Source organism: Drosophila ficusphila, unplaced genomic scaffold (genome assembly GCF_018152265.1).
Source record: "Drosophila ficusphila isolate 14025-0441.05 unplaced genomic scaffold, ASM1815226v1 contig_414, whole genome shotgun sequence".
Classification (NCBI taxonomy): Eukaryota; Metazoa; Arthropoda; class Insecta; order Diptera; family Drosophilidae; genus Drosophila; species Drosophila ficusphila.
The window spans coordinates 19,479,778-19,495,866 of NW_025064328.1; the positions used below are offsets into that span (position 1 = coordinate 19,479,778).

General features: G+C 42.6%; 3 protein-coding genes across 5 annotated transcripts; all 3 read left to right on the plus strand.

Moving 5' to 3' along the window:
• Positions 1 to 154: 154 nt before the first annotated feature.
• On the plus strand, positions 155 to 1,250 carry LOC108094243 (zinc transporter ZIP1). Its single transcript, XM_017194702.1, has 2 exons — positions 155 to 1,052; positions 1,107 to 1,250. The coding sequence occupies exons 1-2, from the start codon at positions 155 to 157 to the stop codon at positions 1,145 to 1,147; spliced, it is 939 nt and encodes a 312-aa protein (XP_017050191.1). The 3' UTR covers positions 1,148 to 1,250.
• A 452-nt stretch (positions 1,251 to 1,702) lies between these two features.
• On the plus strand, positions 1,703 to 3,114 carry LOC108094238 (zinc transporter ZIP1). Its single transcript, XM_017194697.1, has 2 exons — positions 1,703 to 2,711; positions 2,823 to 3,114. The coding sequence occupies exons 1-2, from the start codon at positions 1,709 to 1,711 to the stop codon at positions 2,861 to 2,863; spliced, it is 1,044 nt and encodes a 347-aa protein (XP_017050186.1). The 5' UTR covers positions 1,703 to 1,708; the 3' UTR covers positions 2,864 to 3,114.
• Positions 3,115 to 3,567: 453 nt separating this feature from the next.
• On the plus strand, positions 3,568 to 16,076 carry LOC108094303. Of its 3 annotated transcripts, none has more exons than XM_017194820.1 (3): positions 3,568 to 4,366; positions 14,304 to 15,251; positions 15,968 to 16,076. In XM_017194820.1, the coding sequence occupies exon 2, from the start codon at positions 14,666 to 14,668 to the stop codon at positions 15,167 to 15,169; it is 504 nt and encodes a 167-aa protein (XP_017050309.1). In that variant the 5' UTR covers positions 3,568 to 4,366; positions 14,304 to 14,665; the 3' UTR covers positions 15,170 to 15,251; positions 15,968 to 16,076. The 3 variants fall into 3 exon arrangements, with proteins under 3 accessions (XP_017050309.1, XP_017050311.1, XP_017050310.1); XM_017194822.2 differs by lacking the exon at positions 3,568 to 4,366 and adding an exon at positions 7,188 to 7,366; XM_017194821.2 differs by lacking the exon at positions 3,568 to 4,366 and adding an exon at positions 12,611 to 12,928.
• The last annotated feature ends 13 nt before the right edge of the window (positions 16,077 to 16,089 follow it).

The window sequence follows — 16,089 nt, forward strand, 5'->3', positions numbered from 1 at the left end:
CCTGAATTGTACCCCCACTTTCAGCCTAAGACCTACTCTAAGTCCTTAATATAAGTACACATTCGGCAATTCGCTGATATCTTCAACTAGATATCAAGTATAGGTATCATATAAAAGTGACCGGGTGGATGTCGGGCCAGTTGCTTCGACAGCGATGGCAGACCAACACTTGATGGTGGCCAAGATCGTGGCCATAGTGGTGCTGCTGCTGGTGACCCTGATCTTCTGCTTCATCCCCTACCTCCTGGATCGCTTCTACAAGTGGACGCAGCGACCGGAGAGCAATGCCCGCGAGTTCAAGGTGGTGCTGTGCCTGCTCAACTTCGGCGGCGGAGTGTTGATAGCCACCACCTTCATCCACATGCTGCCCGAGGTGGTGGAGGTGGTGAGTGCCCTGCAGGACTGCCGGATGCTGGTGCCCACTCCGTTCGGCCTGCCGGAGGTGCTGCTCTGCACCGGCTTCTACCTGATGTACTGCATCGAGGAGACAATGCACTTCGTGGTGCGTCGGCGGCAGCAGAGGAAGCTCCGGGAGGTGGTCGTAGTGGTGGAGGACAAGGCGATGAATGCCCAAGCGGAGGAGGTCGTGATCCAGCCCGCGGAGGCGCCCAAGGAGCCCAACTGGCTGCGTGGCCTGGGCATCATCGTGGCCCTCTCGCTGCACGAGCTCTTCGGCGGAATGGCCATCGGACTGGAGATGAGTGTGAGCACGGTGTGGTTCATGACCGGCGCCATAGCCGTCCACAAACTGGTGCTGGCCTTCTGCATCGGCATGGAGATCATGATGGCCCACACCCGCTGGCTGCTGGCCGTGGTCTACCTGCTGGTCTTCTCGGTGGTTACCCCCATTGGCGTGGGCATCGGGATCGCGGTCAGCGAGTCCTCCGCCGCCAACCAGCCGAGCACCGTCTCTGGAATCCTGCAGGGGCTGGCGTGCGGCACTCTGATCTACGTGGTCTTCTTCGAAATTGTGGCCAAGAACCACGCCGGACTGCGGGTTCTGCTCTCGTCCGTGGTGGGATTCGTCCTGATGTTTGGCCTGCAAATAGCAAGTATGTTCCCACACTCCCCGGTGTTCAACTCAATAACTTCTTTAAACATTTCAGTTGGGGAGGCCAAAGGCAAGAGCCACTTCACGTGCCCCTAAGGAATGCTCAAATATTCAAGAAGCTAGTTTATTTTATTCGCGTAAAAAACTTAGCATGAAATCGTGATGTGATGAAACGCAAAAACAAAACTGTGTAGTAAAATAATAAAACGACTCAAACATAATAAGGATTACTTTCTTAAAAAAGCCTTAAGGGCAAGTAGTTATTTAACCGATAGCGAATCGGAAAAGATAACCCCCATTTAATGATTAAAACAACTATTCTCAGTGTACCAAATAAGTTATAGATAAAACGATTAGGGCAATACTTTCGAATTCCCACTCATTACACAACTCCTTCCAAACACCAAATCGCAGAGAACTGCAGGTTGGTTATCGGGGAACTCTGTGAAAGCCACCTGTCTGCGGGACTTCGAGGGAGATAACCATTCCTAAGCAGCGGCGGTGGGCCGTTGTCTGGCTGTTCTGCGCCGTGAATCCGCGTATCAATCAGCGATCAGATTTCAATCACCCCCGCTGATATATGGCCGCGATATAAACCCAGGGTCTGGTGGTGAGTACCGGACAGCTCAGTCGACTCTCGCAGTTCGAGGAGTAAGGATGAGCGGTGCAGCAGACATGCAGGAAGGCAATCGCCAGGCACTGCTGGTGGCCAAGATAGTCGCCATGGTGGTGCTCGTGGTGGTCACAGTGCTGTGCGGCAGCCTGCCCTACGTGCTCAACAGGTGGTTCCAGTGGACCAAGCAGAGTCCGGAGGAGACCCGCTCGTCGACGGCGGTGCGGTGCCTGCTCTTCTTCGGCGGAGGCGTGCTCATCTGCACCACCTTCCTGCACATGCTGCCCGAGGTGATCGAGGTGGTGGACGCCCTGCAGGAGTGCGGGTCCCTCGCCGCAACGCCCTTCGCTCTGCCGGAGATGCTGCTCTGCACGGGCTTCTTCCTGATGTACGGCCTCGACGAGCTGATGACCAACTTCGTGCGGCGCCACCAGGAAAGGCTCAGCCGGAAGGAGTCGGTGGCCAGTCTGGCCTTCGAAAGGGGCCGCAGCATCCGGCGCAGTGTCCTGGTCAATCCCCCAGTAAAGGCGGCGGAACCGGTGGTAAAGGTGGAGCCCCAGCCGCCGAAGGATCATCACGGCCACTCGCACATGCCCGTGCCTTCCGGCGGGGGATCCTCGGCCAGGGGCCTGGGCATCATCCTGGCCCTCTCCCTGCACGAACTGTTCGAGGGCATGGCCATCGGACTGGAGATGAGTGTGAGCACGGTGTGGTTCATGTTCGGAGCGGTGGCCGCCCACAAGCTGGTGCTGGCCTTCTGCGTGGGCATGGAGCTCCTGGTGGCCCGCACTCGCAGCTCGCTGGCCATCGTCTACCTGGTGACCTTCTCCATCGTCACGCCGATCGGCATCGGGGTGGGCCTGGGCATCAGCCAGCAGGTGGCGGCGGGTCAGCCCAGTCTGCCCTCCGGAGTCCTCCAGGGCATCGCCTGCGGAACCCTTCTGTACGTGGTCTTCTTTGAGATCCTCACCGAGAGCCACGCGGGCTGGCGAGCCCTTCTCGCTGCAGTCGCGGGATTCGCCCTGATGTTTGGCCTGCAGATTCTTTGTAAGTGATTGAGCTTCTAAGCCATCCAAGATCCTCTGCGCGACCCTTGTGGCAAACCAGGCGGATTTTACCTGTTGGGGAAAGATTATTAATAAGAGTATTTTGTTTCAGCGGACGAAGCGGAGGGCGATGACAGCCTGACTTGTTCCTAGGATTCGTTCCGACACTCCTGCATTGCAGAAACTAGAAGCAAATATTTTCGACCCTATGAAGTATACTTAGTCTTTATCAGACTCAACATCCTATCTATTTTATAAAGCTGTCATCTTATTCAACGAATCGCAATGGAGGAAGGCTACCTATTAGCCGCAGAATCTGATCCGATTAACCAATGAGAACAAATTTTTAACTAATTCATAGTAATTTTTCCTTTTTTAGAATATTATAATAAAATATATTTTAATAAAAACAGTGACCAAATAATTCAGCTGTTACTTAAATTTAAATTTCGCAAAAGAATAATTAAAAATTTCTCAGTAATTAGAAAGAAAATAAAAAGAATTTAGATTTTTATGATGTTTTTTATAGCCGATCCTTAATTGTCCTTTTTTAATAAGGAGTTTTTTTTTTGCTTTTGGATTACTATAGCCTAATGATTTTTTTACAAACACAGCCGCAGCAACAGCCTGCGCAACAATACTTTTTGTTACCAATGTTGGCGGTTAAATTCAAATAAGAGGTGGAACTTATGTGGAATTTGTCTTAAACTTTCTGTTATAAAACTGTCAATCCGAGATTATAACCATTGTTTGACTAGGTGGACGAAAACGCGTGCTCAGGAAAACGGTATTTTTTAGGCAATCCATTGGTTAACGGAATTAGGGAGGAAGCTCATTTCACCATCTGGCAGCACTGGTCATAGCAACGGTGTTCCAATTGGAGTGCGGACGGTGCAGTGTTTGTGGTGGCAATTCGATTTTTCGGAATTTTTTATAAGGCAGCCGTGATTGCTTTTTTGCTCTCGTCAGAACGCGTTAAGTAATCAATTAGAAATTTTCAACTGGGCGCATTGAGAGTTCCAAACCGATTCCGGCGTGGATTCGGAGCACTTATTTCCGTGATTTCCGCCTTCGAGTGCACTGTGCTTTTGTTTATACGACCTCCGGTCGCCCCACATTTTTTGGTGAACTTGTGCCGCCCAGCGGTGTTGTCATTGCCCCACCTCCCCCGGAAAAAATCGAAACTCCCGCATAGTGGGCGATATCGCAGGGCGAAGTCGTTTATGGCCGTTAGACCAAAACTTTCCACAAAACCCTAGAAGCTTGCGCAATTCCGAACCTCAACCAACCCAGCAGAGCTATTGGCATTTAATATTTCCGAGTGCCACCCCAAAACGAATTTAAATTCAGAGGAACAGCTGACTCGGGTCAGAGCTGAGGCAAATCCACCCCACTGTGCAAAAGTGGAAACACTTGGGCGGCAGAAATTCATAAAGCAAAAAGCTAACAAAATCGACAAAGGGAAACACTGAAGAAGAAATAAAAGAGAGAGCGAGCTTATTTGGTTTATTTAAAGACTCGCCTGCACAACAACTACAATCAATTTATTATTCAGCCTATAATGTAAGATATTGCAATGACAAAGGACCAAGATCCAGCTATGGTTGTAACTTAGCCCAGGAACCCCGAGCCCAACAATTACCGCAGAGACAACGAGTAAGTGGCAAACAAACAAAGTTTGTTTTATATTTCGTTGACCCTGTTTATATTCAGTGAAAATTATTTTTATCTATCCCAACGCAAATGCGTAGTTCCCACTCGAAAATTCTTAATTTCTGCCCCATAACAGTACCTATGTATGTGCATTTGTGATAAAATATTATTTGTTTTGGCTTCTGTCTTGGCTGTGATGAGTTAACAATTTTTTATTTATTTTCGTTGTTTTCCACAACCTTTTGCGTCTATGATCGAACGGGGACTATTTATAGGTCGGTTATTTTGGACTCGTTTTGGCACGACTCTTGAATTTATATTTTTTGTTGGCGAAGAAACAAGCAGCCATACGCTCTTTCATAAGTTGTTCATTGTTTTGCTTGAAAGCTAAAAGTGTCACTTATGCAGTTGGCATTAACTGCTGCGTGCAGTGACTCAACAGCCAGATAAGACCAACAAAGTAAGTGAGTTGTTTGTGGATTCGTTATCTTTTCATGTATTTGTTTTGTAAGTGGGGTATTCACTGAATGAATGGCAAATGGATAATCAATTAGTAACCGCATCCTAATATATACACAATGCAATAGAGAGGATTTCAAAAGAAAATCTTAAAAGTTGGCTTCCCCACTTTCCTCGACGCCTCTCCCGTCCACACTGCTCCATTTACATAAGCTGCTGGGTTGGGCTGGAGTGGGTGGCTTGAAGGACGAATGCGAGACGAGATGCTGGTAAACCGCAGTGGCTGTAGCACAGTTTCGGGCTTTCTCGCTTGTCACACACGCGCCGCCATTTTGCTGCTCCAGCCATTTGGCTTTTATTGCCTTTGTCTTCGGCACCATCCAACCAGCCCAGCACCCCCTCTGAGATCCAGTAGTTTGGATTACTTGTGCACTTATGTGCAGCAGAAAGCACCTCAGGTTCAAAGCCACCTCAAAGCCACAAACAGAGTTATATTTTGTCCCTGAAACTTCAATTAACAGTTTATATAAAGATTGTAAATCTCCGCATACATTAAAATTCCGGTTTCAATAAAAAACATCTTGAACGAAAAGAGTAGGTTCCAGAACTGTCAGGGATGAAAGTCGTTTTTCTACATTTATCCATAAGTTTTGAGCACTCGTGTTTATTTTTAAACATATGTTAGTGTTTCTAAAGCACCTTATATTTCAAGCTTCAACCGAAAATCAAATAAACGAACGTTTCATGCTTTTTTACTGTGTATCTGAAGATATTAGATAGAGTGCCTTGACATACATACATGCATACATGAATGTATGCAGACGCTTTTTTGGCTTCGATTTTCGGTTCTTTTTGTCGTTCTGCAAATTTGATTTACTGTAATCGAAAACCATTCTCTTGGCTGTCGTCCTTGAGCTCGCGGTTCTTGATTTTTATGCATTTCGCAGCAGTAATGTGTCTAGATGTGTTGTTTAGAAGCCATTGACCCTCGGGCGATCAAAATGTTTGGAGCAGGCAGTCGAAACTAATGGCAAAATCCCGAAAACAACTGCGTTAGCAGCTGATAAAACCGGTAAGACCTTTGTGCATTTATTATTGTCATTTCGTTTTGCGTTTATCCGTTCTGCCGGATAATCTGTGTCAGCAGTGAGCGACGGGGAATCTAACAGCTGATTGTTAGTGCGTGTGAGACTGAACCGAAATGAAACCTCAGAACCGGTTTTCCATAGTCATATGTACACATGTCGCCTCAGCGAATTGTACCACAACTGTGTTAACAATGCTAATTGCTCTAAAGACGCTTCATTAGTTCCACTGTACTCACATTAGCTCACAATGACTTAATTAATATCCAAATTGGTCTAGGCAAATCATGAACATTTTCATATTCACAGAAGCTCGCTGAATTTCAAAACCAAATTTACTTTCCTCATTTACATAGGATCGAGTCGAAACATTTCCAATCCACGTGCTTATTAGCGCTATGTTTAATGCACTGTAACGTTTCGAACAATAAAAATAGGCGCTTGTTTTCGAGCAACTAACTTTTATTGTCCAAGTTTATCTTATCTGCTTTTTGATCTTTTCTACCCAGGGGACAAATTCAAACATTGCGCCAAACGAATCAAAGTTTATCACTGGCTGTTTGACATTAAAAGCGTATAATATGGGAATGTGGCAAAGCAACAAAGTTGCCCTTTATTTATTTATTCTGCCGCACTTGATGAATAGCGACTTTATATTCCTCCACTGAATGCACCCCCACTTGCATATTTATTACTTTTCATCCGTTCAGAACGTAACCTTCAAATGAGTTTAGCATGCAATTAAGGCATTCATCTTGCGTGGTTAACCCCTGAATTGGGGTTTAGGTTTTTGAAACACGTAGTTAGGACTTTCATTAATTATCGTAAAGTTGGGTTTTATTTTAGAGCGAAGCAATCCAACTAATTTAGCAATACTATATTACTGTTCAAATGTGGAACTGAAAAAATTGTACTTTTAGTGCCCTGATGCCCATTTGTACATACATATATGGTTCAATTTCGGGAGTATTTCCGCTGACGCAGCTCATAATGAAAACATGCATAAAGTAGAAAAGCGGATTTGACCTAACAAAAACTGAAGACATGCGACGGCATCTAATGGTGTCAACTGGTAAATTTCCATTGCGTCGAAGGAACACAAAGGGCAGAGCCCAAGAAGTTTTAGTGGTGGGAATTAAAAACACTTGGAATTAAAAACTCCCGATGCACACATGTACGTATGTATGTGTGTACATGAGGTGCGAGGGAGACAGAGGAGGCGAGCGAGGGAGACCGAAGACGCTGAGAAGGGAGCGAAATCGCTGTTCCTTCAGTCCAATTTCGAACGCGAGGGAAGAAGGAAGTGCCAACAAGTGATTTCTAAGCAGAGCTGCGCTAAATTGATAGCTTGACCATAGACAGTGGCGGTTTGTTCATTGGACTCTGGTTCAGCGGAGTCGAGATATCGAACAAAAAGCTGACAAAGGAACGATTTTATCGACACCAGAACCTATTACGCGTAAGTGGAGCAATTAGGAGCAGCCAAAGTGCATTTGCTGCCAGCTGTCACATGATCCGCAAAAACAAATGTCACAGAACTTGGAAAAGGGCATAAACACAATTCCCATCCACCGACCAAGTCACAGACTGCGTGACGCTAAGATTCCGTTTGCAAATCGGGCGCAGAGCGGAATTTTCGTAATTACATCATGTGCTCCTCGAACGACCTTGTCACCTCCTCTTCCGCCCTTTGCTGGGAAAAAGGCCTCTGGGTAAACTTATCTGCCCAATCAACTGTGCTGAAACCCATTTATTATTCCCTGATAGTATATGAGTATCAGCAGACTACAGCTGGTCTTGATTGATGGTTGATTAATTAATGAAAATTGTAGATTAATTATTTCTGAGTCGATTATGAATAATTCATTCATTTAACTTAGATTTGCAAGTCTTTTTAAATGCGAATTCATTCCTCCTAACTCTAAACTTCAGTGGGTGAATTTTAATTCTAATTTGCATTTGTGTTTGCATATTGCATTTCACATTCAACCTTTCGGGCTTCACTCTAGAGCCGTGTCAAGAGCAGAAATTAGAAATAAAAATCACCCCCGGCCTTGAAGTTGCTCACACGCATAGCAAAATGTCCGTTTTTTGCCAAGTTGCCCTTTTTTAAGGCCTGCATAAACAACTGAAAGAGCAGCAGAGTGAGTGGCGAAACAAAGGCTTTTGTATTGGTCCGATTTGTTTGTGTTTTCTTTTATTCTCAGCAAAACCGAATCTAATGTGCTAAGAAATCCAAGGAAATTACGTTTCAGATTTGTCCAGGGGGACCTTTTTAAATTAGATCTGGACATTGTTCAAGATTCATTTGTTATTTTTCTCTTCCGAAAGCATTTCAAATTTAACTTAATATACTGCACACTTAATTTATGTCTGTCTATCTTACATTCCAAGGTGATATCATTGATTTTTGTAGAAATTTTAAGTAATATAGGGTAAGGAATAAAAATGTTTTTTATTTCTTATATATATTTTTTTTTTATTTAATCAGTACAATTTCTTCACCTTTTTAAAATTACCTGAATAGTAAAACCATTAGTTATTTAATACAATCAGACACTTTGATCGAACTTTTGACCACAGAAAATACAAGATAACAAATATTGCCAGGTTTATCATCTCGCATACCATCGCAGGCTTATACGTATTATACTCTTGCAGAGCAAAGAGTATTATAATTTCAGTCAGAAGTTTGCAACGCAGTGAAGGAGACACATCAGGCCCCATAAAGTACATGTATATATTCTTGATCAGCATCACAATCTGAGTCGAAATACGACTGGTATGTCTGGTATGTCTCCCAATTTTAAAGCTATCTTGCTGAAACTTTACCAAAAGTTGTATAGTTATTGCACGCAGTAATTCGTAACGGACCGGATCGGGTGAAAAAAAAAATTCACACGTTGGTTTTGATCAAATCGACTTGATTTCTTCCAGATGGAGTTTTCTAACTACTATTGAATTTTTAAATTACATTTTATCAAAATCGGATAAAAGAAAAAAGAAAGACCGAAAAATTTATATAGAATTATCGGAAATAAAATGATAACATCGTTGTTTTTCATCCGACAATCATGATTTCTCTAATTTAGACTTTTTAACGACTTTTGAATTTCAATTTAAATTTCATAAAAATCTAACTATAATATCATATGAACAACCGTCAAAAATATTTAAAAATATTAGAAAATAGTCATAGCTTCGATTTTGTTTAGCCTTTATGTATTTTGTTCGACATATTTAATGTCTGCAAGGGTATATAAGCTTCGGCTTGACAAAGGTAGCTTCCTTTCTTGTTTTCAATTAGAAGCACACAACCCTGAACGAAAAAAAATCCTTAAGCAAGGAAAAAATCAATACAGGGACTTTCTTCGCTTGTACGACCGCAAAGTTTGTCAAGTTGAAGGCGGAAATCATAATAATCCTTTAAACAAGATCATAAACTTATGGCCATGTGTGCCTGCAAGTGTGAAAGTGTGAAAATGCAGCGGCCATGTTCGTTTTTTATTTATACATACGTAGGCCATAACTTTTTGAGAGCAGACTTTGCTGCGCCTGCAGTTTATTGTTACCATTTGTTTTCCTCCGTCCGGGTCCTGAAAAAAGTAAATATAAAACATGAAAGGACGCCGAAAGTGTGTGCCAGTCCACGGCGACACCTGTCCGCATGTTCGCCTGTACTTGGTAAATGTAACCAGTGGCCTCCTTTGTGGCTTTTTGCGGTGGCGTTCCTGTCAAGTTTCCAAGTGAATGTGTCAAACAAGTTTAAAACTGTCCGACTTTTTTGCTCTTTCAGCACAAATATACTAGTAAAACACGAATAAGCAAAAAACCGTGTTATAATCAACAATATTTTGATTAAAATTCCGTCTCTTATTAAGCATAGTTTTCTATAGTTAAAGAGTGAAATCATCCCCAGTCACTGCATACGCAGTTCGCACCCATAAAGTCGAGCAATGATATTAAAACCACGCCAACAAAACTGCAAAACCGCAAATCAATTAACAACCGCCACCAGAATTGTTTTGGGAGAAGGGGACTGAGCAGAACCCACTATCAATTACAGATATCAATTAAGCGGAAGGCGAAAGGGGAGAGCGACCTCAGATGTCGGTAAACCGAGAACACATGAAACCCATCTCAACCGACGCTTTTGCTGGCCAAATGGGCCAAAGAATATTTTATTTTCCAACCTTTCGATGTCGAGGCCAAGCTCTCGGGGGGATTTCCCTAAGTGCCATAAAAGTGCAGGGATCGAAGGATAATGGATGCCAGCATTTGTTATTGATTTTCTCCTTCTTGGACAAACCGTTTCCAGAACAAACTTCGTTAGCTTGACACACTAATGGGCAGTACTGAAAGCGATTGAGCGAAGCAAACTCAATTCGATTCAAGGTGAACTGCAGTCCTTGCCTCCACCCCACGGCTCAATCAATTTGCTTAACTCTTTCAATTAAAACGTAAAGGCAGCCAGTCAAATTACATTAGGTCAATTTACTCTTCTGTTTCGAGTCATTCGTTTGTACAATCAAAGCAAACAATTTAAAAAAATGTATTTAACTTCAGCCCGCTTGTCAATCCCAGAATTTTATCTAGACTCTTGACAACGCGCACTTTCATTACGGTTTTCCCAGGTTAAACTTGTGTTTTAGAGCCCACAATATAGTAATCAGACCAATAACCCAAATTCGATAGCCTAGGTCAGCGTCAACTCAACCTAAATGTGGGTGCTATAAAACTTATCGCCCAACACGTATAACCTCGCCGAATTGCCTCACAATTAACTAACTTGAAGAACAACGTAGAAATTTTTGAGTTATCACCTCAATTAAAACAACCCATTTAAGTCGAACGTATGTGCTCAGAAATTTCTTGTTATTCCTGGATTATGAAAACCAACTGATAAAAATAAAAGCGGATTCGTCTAGATCGTATTGGATTCGATAAGCAAATAAAAAAGTACAGAGAAAGTTAGTTTTAATTAATTGGGATCCAAAATTTTGATTGTTTTGTCGCTTACAAATATACTATATATTATATGTATGTCTGTAAATATTATATGAAACACATTTTCAGACAATGTACTTATGTAAAGGACACAGTTCCTCCGTTTTTTTTAGTATACAAATTCTTTATGAACATCAACTGCTCTTTCGGTCAAGACATGTGTGTCTGTCGGTCAGTTCCTGATTATATTGTATTCTTTTTTTTGCGGTGCGGATGGGTATAGATTTGACTTCGAATGAAAATCTGGCAAATAAGTCATTATTGTAGAAAATATATAGAAACAGATTATTAGATATTCAGTTGTGACTAAACAAAATATTAAAAAAGGATTTAAAAATTAAAATCGAGATTCAAACAGTCAGAGAAATATTGAACTGAACATTTATTTAAGATGATATGTGCACCTAAAATGTAATTATTAAAAAAATTATCGTTTGACTGCAAATGGATAGTAGCTTTGGCAAGCTGATGCCCATTTCTACTTTAATTTTTAACTTGTCTCTTCAAAAGTCTTTGTGCTGAGAGCTTTTCATAGGAAAATAATATTTATTAGCACATCAAGGTTGTCATTGCTGTTGTAACTAGAATAGCAATTACCGACAATCACATGATTTGTTCGAGCGCTTCTATAGCCCTATATATACGAATGTATGTGCACATATTTTACGTATATACACTAGTCGGCATATATATTTTGACAATAATCAAAGTGAAATATACTCGAAACTTGAACTTGCTTCTTTTAACTTTTGGTATCAATGGAAAGGTAATTCAAATGCCGTTTGAATGATACCATACTTTTCTTAACTCATTCGATATTTATTGAAAAAGTCAATTTTAAAAAAAAATTAAAAAATAATTTTTTTTAACTTTTTCCCTCGGCTTCAAAACTAAAATTTTTGGATGCAACAAGTTTCTTTAATCAAAAATAATAGGAACTGCAAAAAGAATTTTGCAAAAATAATTTTTCTTCTATTTTTAATGATTTTTTGAAAATGACTAGAAATACGCATTTCAGCCATATTTTTCTCTATTCCATACAAACTTTTTCCGACATTGTCACCTTCAAAAAATCATTAAAAATAGAAGAAAAATTATTTTTGCAAAATTCTTTTTGCAGTTCCTATTATTTTTGATTAAAGAAACTTGTTGCATCCAAAAATTTTAGTTTTGAAGCCGAGGGAAAAGTTTAAAAAAATTATTTTTTAATTTTTTTTTAAATTGACTTTTTCAATAAATATCGAATGAGTTAAGAAAAGTATGGTATCATTCAAACGGCATTTGAATTACCTTTCCATTGATACCAAAAGTTAAAAGAAGCAAGTTCAGGTTTCGAGTATATTTCACTTTTATTTTGTCAAAATATATATGCCGACTAGTGTAGAAGCATATGTCGGGCTCCGCCGAATCCAAATCTGGCCACTGCCAAAAGAGACCGAGAAGTCGGCGTCACAAAGGTTGGCATGTTGACAGACGCCGCCGCGTGTGCCATTCATTACACGCGGACTCTGCGCGCAGTGTACGTATGATATGTAAGTGCAGAGACGCACAGATACGTCTGTACGTAATACGTATGCATGCTCGTGTGGAAAACACTATATTCACGACGCTCTCTGATAAGAAATTTATTAGATTAAGGCTGAAGATAGCCGACGCTCGCTCTGCTCCGAGCCGCCGGCATCGGCGTGAGTGGGTTTAGTCGGTTTCTCGACGAGCTGCGGGTCTGTTCTTCAATCCGAACCCGAATCCGTGCTGAAATCCGGGAGCGAGGCGAAGCGTGTGGACCTCACCGAAATGTGCGCGGCGGCCGCCACTTCAGCGCGTTTCTTTGTTTTCGTGTTTTCGGCTATTGTTGTGTAAATACGGACTGAACAAAATGTGGACTTTAAGTTTCGAGCACGACTTGCTCCACCAAGTGAAAGTGCTCCAAACGCGTGTGCCACCCAAAAGTGTAGCATACAACAGGGCGCTGCAGATAGCGCTGAACTAGTTTGCAGCGGGTTCCATGGAAAGTGTAAGCTGCATAGCGATTCACTGGCTTAGCTAAACTATAAATAAAGAACATTGTTTGTTAAATCTGAAATTAACTTGTATTGACAATCGCTTTGGCTCTAGTTGTCAACATACCTAAGTATGTAGGCTCTTATTTGATTTTCGATTTCGCTTTTCCGTTCGCAACTATGTAAGCTTCAACTACAATAGCTTTTCGAAGGCTGCGATTAGCTTATCGCATCAGAGCGAATAAAACCATTTTCTGCCAATTATATTGTAAAGATAAGCCAGCAATTTAAGTTCGCACGAGATTGGCTATCGCCTCCACATGTCCACACACCAACCATTGATCTGCGTACCCACACACGTAGAGGTAATCGTGATCCGAATTCGATTTTTGATAAGAGACGTTTCGTTGTCTAGCTGAAGTCGGGAACCAGACGGTCGCGTAATTAGAACTGAAAATCTCAGCAAATACAGCCCGTCGCTCCTTGTTTACTTGGGTTCTCTGTTAAGCCCGCGGTATACGATCGTTTTAATCACTTCGCCTATCGAACGTTGAACTTGGCCGATCAGTTGGTCAATGTGCACTTAGCACAGATCTGTCATTCAGGAAGTGGACATGGGCTTTTAACAATTTCCTCCATCATTATAAAAGATTTTAGCTGATGACCTCAGCTCAGCGGTATTAGAATTCAGTATCGCTTAATAAATGTCTACTCAGAGTCTTTCTTAATAATTTAACAATGTGTAAACGTTGAAGAGGCTCTCATTTTTGCCAGTCACCTAGCTTTTAGCTACGTTATACGTTAGCTCTGAAACGATGGTGCTTGTTATTACAGAAATAAAACTTTAGGGCACCGAACGAGTTTTTCCATTTTAAAAAATGACAACAAAACTTTGGCAAAGATAGCTTTATTTCCATTTGAAATTCGCCAAAGCAGACGGTCTTGCGATCAAAATTTAGATTTAAATAAATCCGGTTTAGGTCGCTTGAAATATGCAGACATTATGTTTTTGAAAGTGAAAGACTGAGCGACAAAGTAGTGGCACAGTTTTTAGTAAAATGGGAAAAATTTGTTCAACACAGCTCATAAATGTTGTTTCTTCAATCGCTGTTCTTTAAACAGTGTTGTCCTTAACGCATTTGGAGATATTTGCTCTTCAGGAATTTAATTCCCACACATACCGATTCCGTATTGTTTGTCAATTGAGTGGTTGAAATTAAGTTGAGCGATGCGCCTTTTGTAGTAACTTGATGGAGCATTCCGAGCGTATTTATTGCTCGCATTGAATGTATTAATAGACTCAAGCTCGGCCCCTTCGTTGGTGTTTAAGTCATTTATCAGTGGACTCACAACTAAACTCTGTCCCCTCTCCTTGTGTCTTTCTTGCAGAAGTCGCACTGAAGGCTGCTAATCGAGGAAGCAGATCATAAATCACTATCTGGCGCCAGCGAGGAGGCAGCGATTGAGTTGCACCGCCGAACAAGAATTAATCATACGCCGCGTTGACCGACCAGCTGTCGATATGTATACTCCTGCCAGTCCGCCCCCGCACCCCTCGCCGCGCACTTGACACGTGGAGCGGCAGAATATCCTGCTCCGAAGCCGCAGCAACACCTCCTGGAAAGCCACTGAGAGCCAGCTTCGCGTTTGATTTGTGTTCGTTATTTTTTATGGTTTGAGCTCGACGGGCGCGCTAATTCGTTGTCGTTATCATCGCAAAGTGCTCGGTGTCGGTGAACACAAAGTACCGCATGTGGCTGCCAGGGCTAAATCCGTTTACCGGCAGCATAAACTGCTACAATAGCATAACCAACAGCAACAGCAACACCAACTGTAACATCAGCAGCAACTGCCAGCGGTTGCCGTCAATTATCGCTCAATATATTCTCCGTTGGCCTGTGATAAACCCCCTAGCGTTCTTAATGAATGACATTCGGTCCAAGTCATTCTATCGTGCAGGCAAGGCAACATCTGCAGCATCCGCATCGGCGACCACTGCCGCTAAGGCGTTCGACAACAGCCAGAACAACAATCCCCGTACTTACAACAACAGCGGCAAGTCGAACAAGGTGTTCCTGCACTACATACCCCGCGACCCGCGCCTAAGAATTTTCAATAAGACCGCCACCCTGAATAAACACTCGAACCGCACTCTCAGCGAGTTAAACATAACTGAAGATCTGTGTAATTATGGTGAATTGATTGGCGGCAGTGCTTCGGTGAAACCAGTGAAATTAGTGCTAGTGAAGTCTTAAAGCCGCAGAGCGCCAATCGCTTGGTTCGTTTGTTCGGTGGAGCTGTTGTCGTGCGAGAAGAGCACTGTTTGGATTACGAAAGGTAAGAGGTGTCTTGACTTAGGGGTGGATAAGTCCATTGGACACCATATTTGTGCAGACTCGCACTCGATCTGGGTAGTAGAATTTCCGCTTTGCTAGTGTAGGGACACTAAACTCTTTGTCCGAGCGCTAATGAATTTCCCCTATACAGTCTATATGGCCCAGTCTATAATTAACCGCAGACTGGCATTTCGAGCGAACGAAAACAAGCCGCCAAACGAAAATACGTTCGAATATTCATTTTAGGATCCCATAATTATTGGGAGACATCAGCTGCCGTCGCCTTCATGTGACGCACTTTGTTTGGGACTGATGTAAGAATGAGCCACTCGGCTCTCTCGGAACCTCTCTGAAGACTGCCGCCGTCTTCCTGAGGTCAAGTTGAAGGCGCTGTGAAACTAAATAAACGAAATGCCAAATGACCAAACAGTTTCTGCGCGGATTCTTAAACGAAATGTTTTCGGGCAGAAGTTGTTGTAGTTGCGCTGATTGGTGGATAGCTGTATAACCATATTTTCTGCCGAGGTAGATAAATCAGATTTGCCAACTGATAACTGCCATGTTGCCGTGGCGTTTCTGGCCAGACTTTGGGACAACTTTTCCTATTAGTTGGGGCTGGGCAAAAAGTGAAAGTGCAGCTAGATGGCGGGATGAATGAGTTTTTAAAAAGAATAAGAGATTTTTTCTGAGGCACCCGCCCCCTTTTCTCTCTTTCAGCTACGCACCGCAGTCGATCACCGGAAGGGGAAGCCTTCACCTACCGCCTACTTAAGAGAATCCACGAATCCATGCTGAAATCTAATGCAAATTGTGTTCACTTCCAATAATCGCTTGGACAA

Bases quoted from the DNA above. Each gene is read 5' to 3' on its own strand.
- LOC108094238 (XM_017194697.1), top strand. From the start codon at position 1,709: ATGAGCGGTGCAGCAGACATGCAGGAAGGCAATCGCCAGGCACTGCTG. The intron at 2,712-2,822 runs GTAAGTGATTGA...ATTTTGTTTCAG, and splicing joins GTTTGGCCTGCAGATTCTTT to CGGACGAAGCGGAGGGCGAT.
- LOC108094243 (XM_017194702.1), top strand. From the start codon at position 155: ATGGCAGACCAACACTTGATGGTGGCCAAGATCGTGGCCATAGTGGTG. The intron at 1,053-1,106 runs GTATGTTCCCAC...TAAACATTTCAG, and splicing joins GTTTGGCCTGCAAATAGCAA to TTGGGGAGGCCAAAGGCAAG.
- LOC108094303 (XM_017194820.1), top strand. From the start codon at position 14,666: ATGTGGCTGCCAGGGCTAAATCCGTTTACCGGCAGCATAAACTGCTAC.